This window comes from Petromyzon marinus, unplaced genomic scaffold (genome assembly GCF_048934315.1).
Source record: "Petromyzon marinus isolate PM22_M1 ecotype Great Lakes invasive population unplaced genomic scaffold, UKy_Petmar_22M1.pri1.0 PM_Scaffold_89, whole genome shotgun sequence".
In the NCBI taxonomy this organism is placed as follows: Eukaryota; Metazoa; Chordata; class Hyperoartia; order Petromyzontiformes; family Petromyzontidae; genus Petromyzon; species Petromyzon marinus.
Window position 1 is genome coordinate 193,448 of NW_027423698.1, and position 22,140 is coordinate 215,587.

The 22,140-nt window shown below is 55.4% G+C and overlaps 2 protein-coding genes across 4 annotated transcripts; both read right to left on the bottom strand.

Moving 5' to 3' along the window:
• Positions 1 to 355: 355 nt before the first annotated feature.
• LOC116937944 (small ribosomal subunit protein bS18m) lies at positions 356 to 10,882 on the bottom strand. Of its 3 annotated transcripts, XM_076064910.1 has the most exons (7): positions 10,731 to 10,870; positions 8,656 to 8,729; positions 7,513 to 7,632; positions 4,962 to 5,019; positions 3,438 to 3,497; positions 776 to 859; positions 356 to 707 (listed from the first exon to the last, which is right to left on the bottom strand). In XM_076064910.1, exons 1-6 carry the CDS (start codon positions 10,816 to 10,818, stop codon positions 783 to 785), a joined length of 477 nt encoding a protein of 158 aa, XP_075921025.1. In that variant the 5' UTR covers positions 10,819 to 10,870; the 3' UTR covers positions 356 to 707; positions 776 to 782. The 3 variants fall into 3 exon arrangements, with proteins under 3 accessions (XP_075921025.1, XP_075921026.1, XP_075921024.1); XM_076064911.1 differs by having other exon boundaries at positions 356 to 859; positions 10,743 to 10,882; XM_076064909.1 differs by having other exon boundaries at positions 356 to 859; positions 10,731 to 10,869.
• Positions 10,883 to 11,431: 549 nt separating this feature from the next.
• Positions 11,432 to 21,465, bottom strand: LOC142923909 (uncharacterized). The gene is made up of 4 exons (XM_076064907.1): positions 21,314 to 21,465; positions 19,540 to 19,798; positions 13,890 to 14,030; positions 11,432 to 13,312 (listed from the first exon to the last, which is right to left on the bottom strand). Exons 2-4 carry the CDS (start codon positions 19,793 to 19,795, stop codon positions 12,501 to 12,503), a joined length of 1,209 nt encoding a protein of 402 aa, XP_075921022.1. The 5' UTR covers positions 19,796 to 19,798; positions 21,314 to 21,465; the 3' UTR covers positions 11,432 to 12,500.
• Positions 21,466 to 22,140: the final 675 nt, after the last annotated feature.

Sequence of the window (22,140 nt, forward strand, 5' to 3'; positions counted from 1 at the left end):
CAACTCACTCACCCACCAATTCACCCACCAACTCACTCACCCACCCACTCACCAACTCACCCACCACCTCACCCACCACCTCACTCACTCACCCACTCACCAACTCACTCACCCACCCACTCACCCACCCACCACCTCACCCACAAACTCACTCACTCACTCACCCACCACCTCACCCACTCACCCACCAACTCACCCACCAACTCACTCACCCACCCACCCACTCACCCACCCAACCACTCACCCACTCACCCACCAACTCACTCACCCACCCACCCACTCACCCACCCAACCACTCACCCACTCACCCACCCACTCACCCACCCACTCACCAACTCACTCATCACCTGGTGAGTCAAGGTCGGTCTCCACACAGGGACACTTTATTGAGTCCAGGGGGGGGTCATTGTGTGTGGGGGGGGGGGGGAGGTCACTGTGTAGGGGTCAATGTGTAGGGGTCACTGTAGGGGTCAGTGGGGTCACTGTAGGGGTCACTGTCACTGTGGGGGTCACTGTAGGGGTCACTGGGGGTCACTGTGTGGGGGTGGGGTCACTGTAGGGGTCACTGTGTAGGGGTCACTGCGTGTGGGGGGTCACAGTGGGGTCATTGTGGGGGTGGGGTCACTGTAGGGGTCACTGTGTGTGGGGGGTCACAGTGGGGTCAGTGGGGTCACTGTAGGGGTCACTGGGGGTCAGTAGGGGTCACAGTTTAGGGGTCACGTGGGGTCACTAGGGGTCACTGTAGGGGTCACTGGGGGTCACAGTAGGGGTCACTGTAGGGGTCACTGGGGTAGCCGGACGTTGCAGACTTGGGGGTCGCTACGGAACAGCGGCTCCTTGAGAGTAACAGCCATGAAGCCTGGGGGGGGTGGTGAGCAAGTGGTGAGTGGTGAGTGGGTGGTGAGTGGGTGGGTGGGTGAGTGAGTGGGTGGTGAGTGGGTGAGAGAGTGGGTGGGTGAGTGAGTGGGTGGGTGAGTGAGTGGGTGAGTGAGTGTATGAGTGAGTGTATGAGTGAGTGAGTATATGAGAGAGTGGTGAGTGAGTGTATGAGTGAGTGGGTGAGTGAGTGGGTGAGTGAGTGAGTGGGTGAGTAAGTGAGTGGTGAGTGAGTGGTGAGTGTATGAGCTAGTGGTGAGTGAGTGAGTGGGTGAGTGAGTGAGTGAGTGGTGAGTGAGTGGTGAGTGAGTGAGTGTATGAGAGAGTGGTGAGTGTATGAGAGAGTGGTGAGTGGGTGAGTGAGTGAGTGGTGAGTGAGTGAGTGGTGAGTGAGTGGTGAGTGGTGGTGAGTGGTGGGTGAGTGGGTGAGTGGGTGGGTGAGTGGGTGAGTGGGTGGGTGAGTGGGTGGGTGAGTGAGTGGTGAGTGAGTGGTGAGTGGGTGGGTGAGTGGGTGGGTGAGTGAGTGAGTGGTGAGTGAGGAGTGAGTGTATGAGTGAGTGAGTGTATGAGTGAATGGTGAGTGAGTGGTGAGTGAGTGTATGAGTGAGTCAGTGGGTGAGTGGGTGAGTGGGTGGGTGAGTGAGTGGGTGCGTGGGTGAGTGGGTGCGTGGGTGAGTGGGTGGGTGAGTGAGTGGGTGGGTGAGTGAGTGAGTGGTGAGTGAGTGGTGAGTGAGTTGTGAGTGAGTGAGTGGTGAGTGAGTGGTGAGTGAGTGAGTGGGTGAGTGGGTGGGTGGGTGGGTGAGTGAGTGAGTGGTGAGTGAGTGGGTGGGTGAGTGGGTGGGTGAGTGGGTGAGTGAGTGGTGGGTGAGTGAGTGGGTGAGTGGGTGAGTGAGTGAGTGGTGAGTGAGTGGTGAGTATGAGTGAGTGAGTGGTGAGTGTATGAGTGAGTGGTGAGTGAGTGAGTGTATGAGTGAGTGAGTGGTGAGTGAGTGAGTGGTGAGTGAGTGGTGAGTGAGTGTATGAGTGTATGAGTGAGTGAGTGGTGAGTGTATGAGTGAGTGTATGAGTGAGTGAGTGTATGAGTGAGTGAGTGTATGAGTGAGTGAGTGGTGAGTGAGGAGTGAGTGGTTGAGTGAGTGGGTGAGTGGGTGGGTGAGTGAGTGAGTGGTGAGTGGGTGGTGAGTGAGTGGTGAGTGAGTGGTGAGTGGTGAGTGGGTGAGTGGGTGGGTGAGTGGGTGGGTGAGTGAGTGGTGAGTGAGTGGTGAGTGAGTGGTGAGTGAGTGGGTGGGTGAGTGGGTGGGTGAGTGAGTGAGTAGTGAGTGGTGAGTGAGTGAGTGGGTGAGTGAGTGGGTGGGTGAGTGAGTGGTGAGTGAGTGGGGTGGTGAGTGAGTGGTGAGTGAGTGTATGAGTGAATGGTGAGTGAGTGAGTGAGTGGGTGGGTGAGTGAGTGAGTGGTGAGTGAGTGGTGAGTGAGTGGGTGAGTGGTGAGTGAGTGGTGAGTGGGTGGGTGAGTGGGTGGGTGAGTGAGTGGGTGAGTGAGTGAGTGGGTGAGTGAGTGAGTGAGTGGGTGAGTGAGTGAGTGGGTGAGTGAGTGAGTGGGTGAGTGAGTGGGTGAGTGGGTGGGTGGGTGAGTGAGTGAGTGAGTGGTGAGTGGGTGGGTGAGTGGGTGGGTGAGTGAGTGAGTGAGTGGTGAGTGGGTGGGTGAGTGGGTGAGTGAGTGGGTGAGTGAGTGGGTGAGTGAGTGGGTGAGTGAGTGGTGAGTGAGTGGTGAGTGAGTGAGTGGTGAGTGAGTGAGTGGTGAGTGTATGAGTGAGTGGTGAGTGGTGAGTGAGTGGTGAGTGAGTGAGTGAGTGTTGAGTGAGTGGTGAGTGAGTGAGTGGTGAGTGAGTGAGTGTTGAGTGAGTGGTGAGTGAGTGAGTGGTGAGTGAGTGGTGAGTGAGTGAGTGAGTGGTGAGTGAGTGAGTGTGTGAGTGGTGAGTGAGTGGTGAGTGAGTGGTGAGTGTATGAGTGAGTGAGTGGTGAGTGTATGAGTGAGTGAGTGGTGAGTGTATGAGTGAGTGAGTGGTGAGTGTATGAGTGAGTGAGTGGTGAGTGTATGAGTGAGTGGTGAGTGTATGAGTGAGTGAGTGTATGAGTGAGTGTATGAGTGAGTGTATGAGTGAGTGAGTGAGTGGTGAGTGAGTGAGTGGTGAGTGAGTGGTGAGTGAGTGGTGAGTGTATGAGTGAGTGAGTGTATGAGTGAGTGTATGAGTGAGTGAGTGGTGAGTGAGTGGTGAGTGAGTGAGTGGTGAGTGAGTGAGTGGGTGAGTGAGTGGTTGAGTGTATGAGTGAGTGGGTGAGTGAGTGAGTGAGTGGTGAGTGAGTGAGTGTATGAGTGAGTGAGTGTATGAGTGAGTGAGTGTATGAGTGAGTGAGTGGTGAGTGAGTGAGTGTATGAGTGAGTGAGTGGTGAGTGAGGGGTGAGTGGTGAGTGAGTGTATGAGTGAGTGAGTGGTGAGTGAGTGAGTGGTGAGTGAGTGGTGAGTGAGTGAGTGGTGAGTGAGTGAGTGGTGAGTGCTCACCCATCTTCTGTGCACGTTTTATCGCCTTCGTGATCTGCTTCTGTTTCATACTGCACAGACCTGGGGAGAAAGTCGCTCACCACCTCCTCACCACCACCTCACCACCACCTCACCACCACCTCACCACCACCTCACCACCACCTCACCACCACCTCACCCCCCTCTCATCAGTATAGTGTAGTAGTGGTGAGTGTAGTAGTGGTGAGTGTAGTGGTGAGTGTAGTAGTGGTGAGTGTAGTGGTGGTGAGTGTAGTGGTGAGTGTAGTGGTGAGTGTAGTGGTGAGTGTAGTGGTGAGTGTAGTAGTGGTGAGTGTAGTGGTGAGTGTGGTGGTGAGTGTAGTGGTGGTGAGTGTAGTGGTGAGTGTAGTGGTGAGTGTAGTGGTGGTGAGTGTAGTGGTGACTGTAGTGGTGGTGAGTGTAGTGGTGAGTGTAGTGGTGGTGAGTGTAGTGGTGAGTGTAGTAGTGGTGAGTGTAGTGGTGAGTGTAGTGGTGAGTGTGGTGGTGAGTGTGGTGGTGAGTGTGGTGGTGAGTGTAGTGGTGAGTGTAGTGGTGAGTGTAGTGGTGGTGAGTGTAGTGGTGGTGAGTGTAGTGGTGAGTGTAGTAGTGGTGAGTGTAGTAGTGGTGAGTGTAGTGGTGAGTGTAGTGGTGGTGAGTGTAGTGGTGGTGAGTGTGGTGGTGAGTGTAGTGATGGTGAGTGTAGTGGTGGTGAGTGTAGTGGTGAGTGTAGTGGTGAGTGTAGTGGTGGTGAGTGTAGTGGTGGTGAGTGTAGTGGTGAGTGTGGTGGTGAGTAGTGGTGAGTAGTGGTGAGTGGTGGTGAGTGTAGTAGTGGTGAGTAGTGGTGGTGAGTGTAGTAGTGAGTAGTAGTGGTGAGTAATGGTGAGTGTAGTGGTGAGTAACTCACCAGTGATGTGAGTAGTGGTGAGTAGTGGTGAGTAGTGGTGAGTGTAGTGGTGAGTAGTGGTGAGTGTAGTGGTGAGTAGTGGTGAGTGTAGTGGTGAGTAGTGGTGAGTAACTCACCAGTGATATGAGTAGTGGTGAGTAGTGGTGAGTGTAGTGGTGAGTAGTGGTGAGTGTAGTGGTGAGTAGTGGTGAGTGTAGTGGTGAGTAGTGGTGAGTAGTGGTGAGTAGTGGTGAGTGTAGTGGTGAGTAGTGGTGAGTAGTAGTGGTGAGTAGTGGTGAGTAGTGGTGGTGAGTAGTGGTGAGTGTAGTGGTGAGTAGTAGTGGTGAGTAGTGGTGAGTGTAGTGGTGAGTAGTGGTGAGTGTAGTGGTGAGTAGTGGTGAGTAGTAGTGGTGAGTAGTGGTGAGTGTAGTGGTGAGTAGTGGTGAGTGTAGTGGTGAGTAACTCACCAGTGATGTGAGTAGTGGTGAGTAGTGGTGAGTGTAGTGGTGAGTAGTGGTGAGTAACTCACCAGTGATGTGAGTGGTGGTGAGTAGTAGTGGTGAGTAACTCACCAGTGATGTGAGTAGTGGTGAGTAGTGGTGAGTGTAGTGGTGAGTAGTGGTGAGTAGTGGTGAGTAACTCACCAGTGATGTGACGTCCGTAGATTTTCCCGGTGTGTGACGAAATGAACTGAGACAGCAGCTGGGGAAACACACGGGTGGTGAGTGGGTGGTGAGTGGGTGGTGAGTGGGTGGTGAGTAGGTGGTGAGTGGGTGGTGAGTAGGTGGTGAGTGGGTGGTGAGTAGTAGGTGGTGAGTAGTAGGTGGTGAGTAGGTGGTGGTGAGTGGGTGGTGAGCAGGTGGTGAGTAGTAGGTGGTGAGCAGGTGGTGAGTAAGTGGTGAGTAGGTGAGTGAGTAGGTGAGTGAGTGTGTGGGTGAGTGTGTGGGTGAGTGAGTGGGTGGGTGAGTGAGTGGGTGGGTGAGTGGGTTGGTGAGTGGGTGAGTGAGTGAGTGGGTGTGTGGGTGCGTGGGTGAGTGAGTGGGTGGGTGGGTGTGTGGGTGGGTGGGTGAGTGAGTGGGTGAGTGGGTTGGTGAGTGGGTGGGTGGATGGGTGAGTGGGTGAGTGGGTGGGTGGGTGAGTGAGTGGGTAAGTGAGTGGGTTGGTGAGTGGGTGAGTGAGTGAGTGGGTGGGTGAGTGGGTGGGTGAGTGGGTGGGTGAGTGGGTGAGTGAGTGGGTGAGTGAGTGAGTAGATGAGTGAGTGGGTGAGTGGGTGAGTGGGGTGGGTGGAGGGGTGGGGGATGGGTGAGTGGGGGGGTGAGTGAGTGGGTGAGTGAGTGTGTGGGTGAGTGAGTGGGTGAGTGAGTAGGTGAGTGAGTAAGTGGTGAGGTGAGTGAGTAGGTGAGTGAGTAGGTGAGTGAGTAGGTGAGTAAGTAGGTGAGTGAGTAGGTGAGTAGGTGAGTGAGTAGGTGAGCAGATGAGTGGGTGAGTGAGTAGGTGAGTGAGTAGGTGAGTAGGTGAGTAGGTGAGTGAGTAGGTGAGTAGGTGAGTGGGTGAGTGAGTAGGTGAGTGAGTGAGTAGGTGAGTGAGTAGGTGAGTAGGTGAGTGAGTAGGTGAGTGAGTAGGTGAGTGAGTAGGTGAGTAGGTGAGTGAGTGAGTAGGTGAGCAGGTGGTGAGTGTGTGGTGAGTGTGTGGTGAGTGTGTGGTGAGAGGGTGGTGAGCAGGTGGTGAGTGTGTGAGCAGGTGGTGAGTAGGTGGTGAGTAGGTGGTGAGTAGGTGGTGAGCGGGTGGGTGAGTGGGCGGGTGGTGAGTGAGTGAGTGGTGAGCAGGTGGTGGTGAGCAGGTGGTGAGTGGGTGGTGAGTGGGTGGGTGAGTGAGTGAGTGGTTGAGTGAGTGAGTGGGTGAGTGAGTGGGTGAGTGGGTGGTTGAGTGGGTGAGTGGGTGGGTGAGTGGGTGGGTGAGTGGGTGAGTGAGTGGGTGAGTGGGTGAGTGAGTGAGTGGGTGAGTGAGTGGGTGAGTGAGTGGGTGAGTGAGTGAGTGGGTGAGTGAGTGAGTGGGCGAGTGAGTGAGTGAGTGGGTGAGTGGGTGAGTGGGTGGGTGAGTGAGTGAGTGAGTGGGTGAGTAGGTGAGTGAGTAAGTGGTGAGGTGAGTGAGTAGGTGAGTGAGTAGGTGAGTGAGTAGGTGAGTAAGTAGGTGAGTGAGTAGGTGAGTAGGTGAGTGAGTAGGTGAGCAGATGAGTGGGTGAGTGAGTAGGTGAGTGAGTAGGTGAGTAGGTGAGTGAGTAGGTGAGTAGGTGAGTGGGTGAGTGAGTAGGTGAGTGAGTGAGTAGGTGAGTGAGTAGGTGAGTGAGTAGGTGAGTGAGTAGGTGAGTAGGTGAGTGAGTGAGTAGGTGAGCAGGTGGTGAGTGTGTGGTGAGTGTGTGGTGAGTGTGTGGTGAGAGGGTGGTGAGCAGGTGGTGAGTGTGTGAGCAGGTGGTGAGTAGGTGGTGAGTAGGTGGTGAGTAGGTGGTGAGCGGGTGGGTGAGTGGGCGGGTGGTGAGTGAGTGAGTGGTGAGCAGGTGGTGGTGAGCAGGTGGTGAGTGGGTGGGTGAGTGAGTGAGTGGTTGAGTGAGTGAGTGGGTGAGTGAGTGGGTGAGTGGGTGGTTGAGTGGGTGAGTGGGTGGGTGAGTGGGTGAGTGGGTGGTTGAGTGGGTGAGTGGGTGGGTGAGTGGGTGGGTGAGTGGGTGAGTGAGTGGGTGAGTGGGTGAGTGAGTGAGTGGGTGAGTGAGTGGGTGAGTGGGTGAGTGAGTGTGTGAGTGAGTGGGTGAGTGAGTGGGTGAGTGGGTGGGTGAGTGGGTGGGTGAGTGGGTGAGTGAGTGGGTGGGTGAGTGGGTGAGTGAGTGGGTGAGTGGGTGGGTGAGTGAGTGGGTGAGCGAGTGGTGAGTGAGTGGGTGAGTGGGTGAGTGAGTGGGTGGGTGAGTGAGTGAGTGGGTGAGTGAGTGGGTGAGTGGGTGAGTGAGTGGGTGAGTGAGTGAGTGGGTGAGCGAGTGGTGAGTGAGTGAGTGGGTGAGTGGGTGAGTGGGTGGGTGAGCGAGTGGTGAGTGAGTGGGTGAGTGGGTGAGTGGGTGGGTGAGTGAGTGAGTGAGTGGTGAGTGAGTGGGTGAGTGGGTGGGTGAGTGAGTGGTGAGTGAGTGGTGAGTGAGTGGTGAGGAGCTCTCACCTGGGTGTTTTTGTAGTCCACGTCGATGTTGCAAAGGACGCAGCGACGTGGGGGATCAGTGTAGGGGTCACTCACCACCAGGTCACTCACCAACAGGTCACTCACCACCGGGTCACTCACCTACACACACACACAGAGTCACACACACACACAGAGTCACACACACACACAGAGTCACACAGAGTCACACACACAGAGTCACACACACAGAGTCTCACACACAGAGTCTCACACACACACAGTCACACACACACACAGTCACACACACAGAGTCACACACACACAGAGTCACATACACACACAGTCACACACACAGTCACACACATACACACAGAGTCACACACATACACACACAGTAACACAGTCACACACACACAGAGTCACCCACACACACACACAGCTGTCACACACACACACACACAGCTGTCACACACATACACACAGACTCACACACAGAGTCACACACACACAGAGTCACACACAGACTCTCACACACACACATACACACACATACATACAGAGTCACATACACACACACCCACACACCCACACACATACAGCTGTCACACACACATACACACACAGACTCACACACACATACACAGTCACACACACACATACACACAGAGTCACACACACACAGAGGCACACACATACACAGTCACACACACACATACACAGAGTCACACACATACACACACACATACACACACACATACACACACATACACATACAGCTGTCACACACACACATACACACACAGACTCACACACACATACACAGTCACACACACACACACAGACTCACACACACACACAGAGTCACACACACAGAGTCACACACACACACACACAGAGTCACACACAGACTCACACACACAGTCACACACACATACACACAGACTCACACACACATACACACATACACACAGACTCACACACACACACAGTCACACACACACAGTCACACACACAGTCACACACACAGTGACACACACACACAGTCACACACACACAGTCACACCCACACACACACACAGTCACACACACACAGTGACACACACAGTCACACCCACACACACACAGACTCACACACACCCACACAGTCACACACAGTCACAGTCACACCCACACAGCTGTCACCCGCGTTGTGTCTGTGGCAGGGGAGTTGTGGGTGAGGCTGTCGCTGTTGAAGCGGCAGAGAACGACACCCAGCCCTGTGGGGGACGGTGACACACACCGTGACACACAGTGACACACACAGTGACACACACAGTGACACACACAGTGACACACACACAGTGACACACAGTGACACACACAGTGACACACACACAGTGACACACACACACAGTGACACACACACAGTGACACACACACACAGTGACACACACAGTGACACAGTGACACACACAGTGACAGTGACACACACACAGTGACACACACAGTGTACACACACAGTGACACACACAGTGACACACAGTGACACACACAGTGACACACAGTGACACACACAGTGACACACACACACACACACAGTGACACACACAGTGACACACACAGTGACACACACACAGTGACACACACAGTGACACACAGTGACACACACACAGTGACACACACAGTGACACACACACAGTGACACAGTGACACACACACAGTGACACACAGACAGTGACACACAGACAGTGACACACACAGTGACACACACACAGTGACACACACACACACAGTGACACACACACACAGTGACACACACAGTGACACACACACACAGTGACACACACACACAGTGACACACACACACAGTGACACACACAGTGACACACACACACAGTGACACACACACACAGTGACACACACAGTGACACACACACAGTGACAGTGACACACACAGTGACACACACAGTGACACAGTGACACACACACAGTGACACACACACACACAGTGACACACACACACAGTGACACACACAGTGACACACACACACACAGTGACACACACACACAGTGACACACACAGTGACACACACACACACAGTGACACACACAGTGACACACACAGTGACACACACACATTGACACACACATTGACACACACACAGTGACACACAGTGACACACACATTGACACACACACAGTGACACACACACAGTGACAGTGACACACACAGTGACACACACAGTGACACACACACAGTGACACACACAGTGACACAGTGACACACACAGTGACATGGGGAGACAGACAGGGAGAGGCAGAGAGACATGTGGAGACACAATGACACAGAGACACAATGACACAGAGACACGTGGAGACACAATGACACACAGAGACACAATGACACAGAGACACGTGGAGACACAATGACACACAGAGACACAATGACACAGAGACACGTGGAGACACAATGACACAGAGACACGTGGAGACACAATGACACACAGAGACACAAGGACACAGAGACACGTGGAGACACAATGACACAGAGACACGTGGAGACACAATGACACACAGAGACACAAGGACACAGAGACACGTGGAGACACAATGACACACAGAGACACAAGGACACAGAGACACGTGGAGACACAATGACACAGAGACACGTGGAGACACAATGACACACAGAGACACAAGGACACAGAGACACGTGGAGACACAATGACACACAGAGACACAATGACACAGAGACACGTGGAGACACAATGACACACAGAGACACAAGGACACAGAGACACGTGGAGACACAATGACACAGAGACACGTGGAGACACAATGACACACAGAGACACAAGGACACAGAGACACGTGGAGACACAATGACACACAGAGACACAAGTCGCGAATTCTCCCACCCTCGCCACCACCTCCCTCACCACCACCCTCACCACCTCCTCCCTCACCACCACCTCCCTCACCACCTCCCTCACCACCACCCTCACCACCTCCTCCCTCACCACCACCTCCCTCACCACCTCCCTCACCACCACCCTCACCACCACCACCTCCCTCACCACCACCCTCACCACCACCCTCACCACCACCCTCACCACCACCCTCACCACCACCACCCTCACCACCACCACCCTCACCACCACCACCCCCACCACCACCACCCTCACCACCACCACCCCCCTCACCACCACCACCCTCACCACCACCCTCACCACCACCACCCTCACCACCACCCTCACCACCCTCACCACCTCCCTCACCAGCTCCCTCACCTCCTCGTCTCGCGCCGCCGCCGCCGCTCACCACGCGCAGCGCGCGACTCGCAGCGGTGACCAAGGCGGCAGCCATGACAGGAATCGCCTCTAGCCACGCCCCTCCACCATCTAGCCACGCCCATCCACCATATAGCCACGCCCACCCCCTCAATCGAGCCCCCGCCCACACCGCCATTATCTAGCCACGCCCACACGACTCACCGAACCCCGCCCGCCTACGCCCTCTAGACCGCGCCCCCTCTAGTTTGGCCACGCCCCTATCAACATGACCCCCAACCACAACCCCCCCCGACACCTGGTGCTCTAGCCCCACCCCCTCCTCTAACTCCACCCCCTCACCTCTAGCCCCACCCCCCATCAACTGATAGTGGACGGGGTAGGCGGGGCACGAAAAGCTCGCCGTCATCACAACGCGACGCGCGGGGTCCCAACAATGGCGGCGTCCCGCCCCCCCCGAGTAAAATGGCCGACTTCATGGCGACACTGATGACGTAACGTCAGAACGAAGGTGGTGACGTAACTTCTTTCATTGCTAAAAATCACGTGACCTCTACACCACGTGTTACATCGCCTCCGCTGGATGAGGCTCGATATGACGTCATCGCCGCTGGATGAAGATCGACGTGACGTCACCGCCCCCTCAGTGTGATGTTAATTCAATCATTAACACATCTAACTAATTTAAATCCCATTCCAAATTAATTTATTGACAATTACAGATATCACAATCAAGAGTTGGGACATTCACACGAGTTTATTGGTGGTGGTGATGAGTCTATGGGTCTCTGTGTGGTGGTGATGAGTCTATGGGTCTCTGTGTGGTGGTGATGAGTCTATGGGTCTCTGTGTGGTGATGAGTCTATGGGTCTCTGTGTGGTGGTGGTGAGTCTATGGGTCTCTGTGTGGTGGTGGTGATGAGTCTATGGGTCTCTGTGTGGTGGTGGTGAGTCTATGGGTCTCTGTGTGGTGGTGATGAGTCTATGGGTCTCTGTGTGGTGGTGGTGAGTCTATGGGTCTCTGTGTGGTGGTGGTGAGTCTATGGGTCTCTGTGTGGTGGTGGTGATGAGTCTATGGGTCTCTGTGTGGTGGTGATGAGTCTATGGGTCTCTGTGTGGTGGTGATGAGTCTATGGGTCTCTGTGTGGTGGTGGTGAGTCTATGGGTCTCTGTGTGGTGGTGGTGAGTCTATGGGTCTCTGTGTGGTGGTGGTGATGAGTCTATGGGTCTCTGTGTGGTGGTGATGAGTCTATGGGTCTCTGTGTGGTGATGATGAGTCTATGGGTCTCTGTGTGGTGATGAGTCTATGGGTCTCTGTGTGGTGATGAGTCTATGGGTCTCTGTGTGGTGGTCAGTATATGGGTCTCTGTGTGGTGGTGATGAGTCTATGGGTCTCTGTGTGGTGGTGATGAGTCTATGGGTCTCTGTGTGGTGGTGATGAGTCTATGGGTCTCTGTGTGGTGGTGATGAGTCTATGGGTCTCTGTGTGATGAGTCTATGGGTCTCTGTGTGGTGGTGGTGAGTCTATGGGTCTCTGTGTGGTGGTGGTGAGTCTATGTGTCTCTGTGTGGTGGTGATGAGTCTATGGGTCTCTGTGTGGTGGTGATGAGTCTATGGGTCTCTGTGTGGTGGTGATGAGTCTATGGGTCTCTGTGTGGTGGTGAGTCTATGGGTCTCTGTGTAGTGGTGAGTGTCTCTCTCGCCTCTCTGTGTGCTCTACAGAAGGCCCATGGCCTGAAACGTCACCTATTGTCTTCCACTACATCAGCGTGCGGGGGAAGGGCTTGGGGGGTGGGGCCACTCCGCCACGGGGTGGAGCTACGCACAGAATGGGCGTGGCCACCGCCCCATTGGCCAACACGCGAGGGGGCGTGGCGATCAGGGGTATGGGCGGGGCCACTCGTCGTGGGGGCGTGGCCACTGAGCAAAGGGGCGGGGCCGCGCGAACGGGGGGTGTGGTCAGGGAGTAAGGGGGCGGTGCTAGAGGAGGGGGAGGGGCTCTGCGCTTGGCCGCCCGCGGCTCGGCCAATCGGGGAGAGGTCCGCCGAGGCTCAGCCAATCGGGGAGAGGTCCGCCGTGGTGGCGGTTCGGCCAATCGGGGAGAGGTCCGCCGAGGCTCGACCAATCGGGGAGAGGTCCGCCGAGGCTCGACCAATCGGGGAGAGGTCCGCCGAGGCTCGACCAATCGGGGAGAGGTCCGCCGAGGCTCGGCCAATCGGGGAGAGGTCCGCCGAGGCTCGGCCAATCGGGGAGAGGTCCGCCGAGGCTCGGCCAATCGGGGAGAGGTTCGCCGAGGTCGAGGCTCAACCAATCCGTGAGCGGTTGGCCGAGGCGAAGACTCTGCCAATCGGGGAGAGGTCCGCCGAGGCTCGGCCAATCGGGGAGAGGTTTGCCGGGGTCGAGGCTCGACCAATCGGCGAGAGGTTGGCCGAGGGTCGGCCAATCGGGGAGAGGCGCTGGCAAGTGGGGAGACGGGGCCGCAGTGTTCGACCAATCGGAGCGGAGACTGCTCAAAAAGGGCGGCCCAGGGAGGCGGAGCCTCGGGAGAGTGGGAGGAGCCACGCGCAGCACCTGTGGGGAAAGAGAAAGTGATGATGGTGGTGATGATGGTGGTGATGGTGATGATGGTGGTGATGGTGGTGGTGATGGTGGTGATGATGGTGGTGATGGTGGTGATGATGGTGGTGGTGGTGGTGATGATGGTGGTGATGGTGGTGATGGTGGTGGTGATGATGGTGATGGTGGTGATGGTGGTGGTGATGGTGGTGATGGTGGTGGTGATGATGGTGGTGATGATGGTGGTGATGATGGTGGTGATGATGGTGATGGTGGTGGTGATAGTGATGGTGGTGATGATGGTGGTGGTGATGGTGGTGATAATGATGATGGTGATAGTGATTATGGTGATAGTGATGATGGTGGTGGTGATAATGATGGTGGTGGTGATGATAGTGATGATGGTGATAGTGGTGATGGTGGTGATAGTGATGGTGGTGATAGTGATGGTGGTGATAGTGATGATGGTGATAGTGATGATGGTGGTGATGGTGATAGTGATGATGGTGATAGTGATGGTGGTGATGGTGGTGGTGATGGTGGTGATGGCGGTGATGATAGTGCTGATGATGTTTCCGATTTTACATTGTACCTAAATGTTGCTGGTTGCTGCTGCTGCTACTGCTGGTAGTGGTGGTAGTGGTGGTGGTGGTGCAACTTGTGGTGAAGTATGGCTTCCTTGCGACAGGAGCAGCCATGACCATAGCCGTCTCTGCGCACTCACCCCAGCGAGCTGCAACAACAACAACCGGTGACGTCACCACGACGCTTGTGCCAGGCTATGTGCACCCTGAGGCCACGTGAAGTATCAAACGCCCGCTGGCAGGAGGTCACGGGCCAGACCCAGCAGGTGCCACGGGTAGACTGCCTGAGATGACTGGCTGATGCACCACCTGTGCCCCCTACTGTGCCAGGCTAGGTGCACCAGGTCACGGGGCAGACCCAGCAGGTGCCACGGGTAGACTGACTGAGATGACTGGCTGATGCACCACCTGTGCCCCCTACTGTGCCAACCTGCTGTGCTTTAGCCACCCGGCGCTCCGCTCGTTGTTGTGAGCGTCGCTCCTCCGCCCTCCGTTGTTGTTGGAGGGCGACTGCCTCCAACTGCCCAGTAGCGTCCTTCACGAGCCTCCTCCACAGAGGCCGATCTTGACACCGCTGGTACCAGTCATCGGCAAGTCCACTCAGCTCCACGTCCTCCTGTACCACATCACTCCATCTCTTCTCTAGCCCGTGCTGCGCCCGTTTAGCCCCCTCAATCCGGCCAAACAAAAGCTGTTTCGGCATGCGGTGGCTGGGCATGCGGGCTACATGACCCAGCCAACGTAGCCTTGCCCGCCGGAGGAGCTCACCGATGGGACCTTGCCCAGATCTTTCAAGGATTTATGAGCTCCTCACACAATCCAGTCTGGTTAAATCCAGGATGGATCGTAGGCAGGCCAGATAAATATTCCTAACCGGCGAAGATGTTCCATTAGGGGTGTCCACGTTTCGCAAGCATAGAGAAGGGAGGGAACGACCGTGGCCGAGAAGACCCGAAGCTTAGTGCGGAGCGACAGACCAGGTAGCTTCCACACAGCGTTACGCAACCGATGAAAAGATATTGCCGCTCAACTGATTCGGAGTGAGACCTCTGCTGTTAAACCGGAGCCGGTAATGAGCACACTGCCCAGGTATGGGAAACTCTCCACTCTCTCCACGACTGCCCCATCACCGATCGGGAGTTGTGGGGGTGGAGTGTCCGATGGTACAAAATACCCAGGCAGGTGCTTAGTTTTGGTGGGGCTGATGGTAAGGCCCCATCTCTTAGTGGCACGCTCCAGTTTCAGCAGCAGCGCCTCTAACTCCTCCTCTGAGTGAGCTGCAATCACCAAATCATCGGCATACATAACGTGGTTGAGCAATAGGTAGCCATCCCTTGACCGCACCTGGGCATCGATCAGCCTCCCATTATATCTGTACCAGCTATTGAAGGCTTCACGAACTAAGTGGTCAAAATAGATGTTAAATAATGTGGGAGCCAGAGGATATCCCTGTCGCACTCCAAGGTGTACAGGGAATGGCTCTGACTCCCGGCCACGTAGTTTTACCCGGGCCCGCTCACCATCACGAAGGTCCTTAATGATCGTCAGCAGAGAGTCAGGGACTCCGAAGAATAATCTAGAGCCCAGGCCTACTGATGGTATCATAAGGCCTTGACCAGGTCAATAAAGCAGAGATGTAGATCTTGTTGGAATTCCCTACATCTCTGCTGTAGCAAACGGGCAGAAAATATGGAATCTGTGCAGGACCGCCCTTTCCTAAAACCGCATTGGGGCTCCGCAAGCCTCTCCTCAGCGTGCCTGGCAAGGCGATGTTGAATAATCCTTTCCAGGACCTTTCCCGGCACACTGAGGAGTGAGATGCCCCTGTAGTTGTTAAAGTCTGTGCGGTCCCCCTTCTTAAAGAGGGGGACCACCAGGGCATCCTTCCAATCCTGCGGAACCCGTCCAGTGGTCCAGACTGTTGTTATGATGTCATGTAGGGCAGTCTGTGCACAAACGCCACCCTTCCTCAGCATTTCACTTGGGAGATCATCTCTGCCCGGTGCCTTTCATGGTCTCAGACTCCGGATCACCTTCAGTACTTCCTCAACAGATGGCACCTCAGCCAGCCACTCACAGGGGGTGACTTCTTCCAATATTTGAGGCACCGCAGCCTCAGCAGGGTCATCCTCACTTTGTGCCACGATGTTTTCCTGGCAGAGGGATTTCCCCTCCCCCAGGACCTCACAGAAATGCTCAGTAAATCTGCAAACCTGTTCTTGGGGGTCGGAGATTGGATCACCGTTTTTTCCCCTAATGATGGTAATAGGTGTGGCGCTGCAGGTTACTTTTTTGATGGAGTTAAATAGAGATTTGTGATCGCGGGCCATTGAGGCAGACTCCATCTCCTCAGCAATCCGCGACCACCACCCATCTTTGCAGCGCCTCACGGCTCTCCGAACCTCCGAGCGAAGGCTGCGGTAAGCCTCCTCATTCTCTGACGTGGGATTCTGTAGCCGATGACAGTGGGCCTGTCGCTTTTTCTCAACCATCCTGAACACTTCCTCTGTCAGCCAGGGTCTCTGGGGAGGTCTGGACCGCGTTCCCAAAGCAGCCATTGCAGCTGCATGAGTCACAGTCCTAAACCTCGCCCATTTACCCTCGACATCAGGAGTGGGGGACGATGCCAACCCCAGCCGCAAGCGATGATTAAATTCTCGCTTGCATGAATGGGATCCTGGGTGTACACCCACCACCGGAGTGAAAGAATGGTAGGCGCATCTTACAGATGACTAGTCGATGGTCAGTGGGTAGATCAGCTCCACGGTAGGTCCCGGTGTCAAGGACATGGGCCCGCATCCGCTGTTCCGTCACTATGTAGTCCAGCAGATGTTCTTGCTTGGACCCGGCATGCATCCATGATGTGTGGATGCGCCGATGCCGGAACAGCGTGTTGGTAGCTACAAGCCCATGGGCTGCACAAAAATCTAGCAGCCTCCTGCCGTTATTGAGCTGATCTGGCCCATGTCTTCCAATCACTCCAGACCAGGTGCCAGCATCATGATCAACTCGGGCATTGAAGTCACCCAACAAGATGACTCTATCCCGACGGGTCACTTTAGCCAGCACCTGTGACAGGAGGTCATAGAAGGCATCTGACTCATCGGCTTTGCCTGCATCCCTCCACGGATGTTCGTCTTCGGTGGGGGCATAAGTAACCACGACCACCATTCCTCGCCTCCGGTTGATGGGAAGGTGAGCCCAAAGTAGCCTGGGGCTTACAGCTTCCCACACCTCACCGCCACGCTCCCACGCCCCCTTCATTCTTTTGTTCAAAAGAAGAGCCACACCCTGTTGTTTGGCAGTCTGCTGCCCCGAGTAGAGGACTGTCCACCCCTCATGGTGGCAGGAGCCAGAGCCGGTCCACCGGACCTCCTGAATGCCCCAGAGATCCAGGCGGTACCGGTCCAGCTCCCGACAGAGGAGTGGCAGCCTCTCCTCCGCAGTGAGCGTTCGAACATTCCACGTGGCCACCCGTAGTGGCTTTTCGTTGTTTCCAGAGGAGCCCCGAGGGTAGAGATTCAATCTCCTGGCTCCGCCAAATGGGGTTTGGCCAGGAGACGTCATAGACGCCTGTCCCCCCGGGGCCTCCGGCACAAGCTTATTAGTTAGATATTTTAGACGTGGTTTAGTGGTAATTAATTGAAGGTGGAGGGGTTACCAGCCCCTCGCACCCGTCCAGAGCCCCCTTTTAGCCACTGTGGTGGCCACAGACGCCATGAGGGGAAAGACCAATCGGAATTGGCCTTCCCCCCACAGCACTGTCCACGACAGAGTTGCCCGTCCGGCACCACGCACACACAACCACACACACACACGTAGCGGGGTGGGTGGGCGAGTGAGTAGGTGAGTGAGTGAGTAGGTGAGTGCGTAGGTGAGTGAGTAGGTGAGTGAGTAGGTGAGTGAGTAGGTGAGTGAGTGGGTGAGTGAGTAGGTGAGTGAGTAGGTGAGTGAGTGAGTGAGTGGGTGAGTGCGTAGGTGAGTGAGTAGGTGAGTGAGTAGGTGAGTGAGTAGGTGAGCGAGTGGGTGAGTGAGTGGGTGAGTGAGTGGGTGAGTGAGTGGGTGAGTGAGTAGGTGAGTGAGTGGGTGAGTAGGTGAGTGAGTAAGTGAGTAGGTGAGTGAGTGGGTGAGTAGGTGAGTGAGTAGGTGAGCGAGTTAGTAAGTGAGTGAGCAGGTGAGTTAGTAAGTGAGTGAGTGGGTAAGTGGGTGAGTAGGTGAGTGAGTAGGTGAGCGAGTGAGTAAGTGAGTGAGTAGGTGAGTGAGTGGGTAAGTGGGTGAGTAGGTGAGTGAGTAGGTGAGCGAGTGAGTAGGTGAGTTAGTAGGTGAGTGAGTGGGTAAGTGGGTGAGTAGGTGAGTGAGTGGGTGAGTGAGTAGGTGAGTGAGTAGGTGAGTAGGTGAGTGAGTAGGTGAGTAGGTGAGTGAGTAGGTGAGTGAGTAGGTGTGTGAGTAGGTGAGTGAGTAGGTGAGTAGGTGAGTGAGTAGGTGAGTGAGTAGGTGAGTGAGTAGGTGAGTAGGTGAGTGAGTAGGTGAGTGAGTAGGTGAGTAGGTGAGTGAGTGAGTAGGTGAGTGAGTGGGTGAGTGAGTACGTGAGTGAGTAGGTGAGTAGGTGAGTGAGTAGGTGAGTGAGTAGGTGAGTGAGTAGGTGAGTAGGTGAGTGAGTAGGTGAGTGAGTAGGTGAGTGAGTAGGTGAGTAGGTGAGTGAGTAGGTGAGTGAGGAGGTGAGTGAGGAGGTGAGTGAGTAGGTGAGTAGGTGAGTGAGTAGGTGAGTAGGTGAGTGAGTAGGTGAGTGAGTAGGTGAGTAGGTGAGTGAGTAGGTGAGTGAGTAGGTGAGTAGGTGAGTGAGTAGGTGAGTGAGGAGGTGAGTGAGTAGGTGAGTAGGTGAGTAGGTGAGTGAGTAGGTGAGTAGGTGAGTGAGTAGGTGAGTGAGTAGGTGAGTGAGTAGGTGAGTGAGTAGGTGAGTAGGTGAGTGAGTAGGTGAGTAGGTGAGTGAGTAGGTGAGTGAGTAGGTGAGTGAGTAGGTGAGTAGGTGAGTGAGTAGGTGAGTGAGTAGGTGAGTGAGTAGGTGAGTAGGTGAGTGAGTAGGTGAGTAGGTGAGTGAGTAGGTGAGTGAGTAGGTGAGTGAGTAGGTGAGTAGGTGAGTGAGTAGGTGAGTAGGTGAGTGAGTAGGTGAGTAGGTGAGTAGGTGAGTGAGTAGGTGAGTAGGTGAGTGAGTAGGTGAGTAGGTGAGTAGGTGAGTGAGTAGGTGAGTGAGTAGGTGAGTGAGTAGGTGAGTAGGTGAGTGAGTAGGTGAGTGAGTAGGTGAGTGAGTAGGTGAGTAGGTGAGTGAGTAGGTGAGTAGGTGAGTGAGTAGGTAAGTAGGTGAGTGAGTAGGTGAGTGAGTAGGTGAGTAGGTGAGTGAGTAGGTGAGTAGGTGAGTGAGTAGGTGAGTGAGTAGGTGAGTGAGTAGGTGAGTAGGTGAGTGAGTAGGTGAGTAGGTGAGTGAGTAGGTGAGTGAGTAGGTGAGTGAGTAGGTGAGTGAGTAGGTGAGTGAGTAGGTGAGTGAGTAGGTGAGTAGGTGAGTGAGTAGGTGAGTAGGTGAGTGAGTAGGTGAGTAGGTGAGTGAGTAGGTGAGTGAGTAGGTGAGTAGGTGAGTGAGTAGGTGAGTGAGTAGGTGAGTACCCATGTCCCTGAGGTGTTTCCTCAGCCCGATCTCCCAGTGCCGCATGAGGCTTCGAGAGTCAACTTGCAGATGGATTGTGCCGGGCACGGTGGCTGGTGAGGAGGAGGTGGTGAGGGTGGTGGTGAGGGTGGTGGCTGGTGAGGAGGAGGTGGTGAGGGTGGTGGTGAGGGTGGCTGGTGAGGAGGAGGAGGAGGGGGTGAGGGTGATTGAGAACAAACGGTGGACGCTTCCCCGCTCACTCGCATGCACCGCCATGTCCTGCACACAGACACAGGCAAAGATCCCCCAGGTAGCCTCTAGCAGGGCTGCAGGGGCAAGTGCTGAGGCACAGACAAAGCTCCCCCAGGTAGCCTCTAGCAGGGCTGTAGGGGCAAGTGCTGAGACACAGAGACAAAGCTCCCCCAGGTAGCCTCTAGCAGGGCTGTAGGGGCAAGTGCTGAGACACAGACAAAGCTCCCCCAGGTAGCCTCTAGCAGGGCTGTAGGGGCAAGTGCTGAGACACAGACAAAGCTCCCCCAGGTAGCCTCTAGCAGGGCTGCAGGGGCAAGTGCTGAGACGCAGACAAAGCTCCCCCAGGTAGCCTCTAGCAGGGCTGTAGGGGCAAGTGCCGAGACACAGACAAAGCTCCCCCAGGTAGCCTCTAGCAGGGCTGCAGGGGCAAGTGCTGAGATGCAGACAAAGCTCCCCCAGGTAGCCTCTAGCAGGGATGTAGGGGCAAGTGCTGAGGCACAGACAAAGCTCCCCCAGGTAGCCTCTAGCAGGGCTGTAGGGGCAAGTGCTGAGACACAGAGACAAAGCTCCCCCAGGTAGCCTCTAGCAGGGCTGTAGGGGCAAGTGCTGAGACACAGACAAAGCTCCCCCAGGTAGCCTCTAGCAGGGCTGTAGGGGCAAGTGCTGAGACACAGAGACAAAGCTCCCCCAGGTAGCCTCTGGCAGGGCTGTAGGGGCAAGTGCTGAGACACAGACAAAGCTCCCCCAGGTAGCCTCTAGCAGGGCTGTAGGGGCAAGTGCCGAGACACAGACAAAGGTCCCCCAGGTAGCCTCTAGCAGGGCTGTAGGGGCAAGTGCCGAGACACAGACAAAGCTCCCCCAGGTAGCCTCTAGCAGGGCTGCAGGGGCAAGTGCTGAGATGCAGACAAAGCTCCCCCAGGTAGCCTCTAGCAGGGATGTAGGGGCAAGTGCTGAGGCACAGACAAAGCTCCCCCAGGTAGCCTCTGGCAGGGCTGTAGGGGCAAGTGCTGAGACACAGACAAAGCTCCCCCAGGTAGCCTCTAGCAGGGCTGTAGGGGCAAGTGCCGAGACACAGACAAAGCTCCCCCAGGTAGCCTCTAGCAGGGCTGCAGGGGCAAGTGCTGAGACACAGACAAAGCTCCCCCAGGTAGCCTCTAGCAGGGCTGTAGGGGCAAGTGCTGTGTTAGTAGCGAGTAGCAGCAGCAGCGTCTATGAAGGCTACCGGCACTGTGGTTACACACAGAGAGGGTGGGTGGCCAGCACCACCACCACTCCACCACCATCACCACCACCATCACCACCACCACCACCATCACCACCACCATCGCCACCATCACCACCATCACCACAATAACCATCACCACCACCACCACCATCACCACCACCATCACCACCATCACCACCACCATCACCACCACCACCATCACCACCACCACCACCACCACCACCACCATCACCACCACCACCCCCACCACCACCACCACCAGGTGACTGATTTGAGGCTGAGTCGACCTAGGGGAGGCCCACCCCCCGCCCGCTCACCCTGGTGAGGTGGAGGATCTCTGTAGGCTCCACGGCAGCCTGCAGCTCCAGCGGGGAGTAGAAACAGCAGAGAGTGGAGCGCCTCACCACGCAGTGCAAGCGGGACCACAGAGAACCTGCTCGCTACTCACCACACTCACCACTATCACTCACCACTCACTCATCACTCACACTCACCACTCATACACTCACTCACTCATACACTCACTCATACACTCACTCACTCACCACTCACTCACTCACCACTCACTCACCACTCACTCACTCACTCATACACTCACCACTATCACTCACCACTATCACTCACTCATACACTCACTCACCACTCACTCACTCATACACTCACTCACTCATACACTCACTCACCACTCACACTCATACACTCACTCACCACTCTCACTCACCACTCACTCACCACGCAGTGCAAGCGGGACCACAGAGAACCTGCTCGCTACTCACCACACACTCACCACAATCACTCACCACTCATACACTCACTCACTCATACACTCACTCACTCATACACTCACTCACCACTCTCACTCACCACTCACTCACCACACAGTGCAAGCGGGACCACAGAGAACCTGCTCGCTACTCACCACACTCACCACTATCACTCACCACTCACTCATCACTCACACTCACCACTCATACACTCACTCACCACTATCACTCACCACTCACTCACCACTCATACACTCACCACTCATACACTCACTCACCACTATCACTCACCACTCACACTCACCACTCACTCACTCATACACTCACTCATACACTCACCACTATCACTCACCACTATCACTCACCACTATCACTCACCA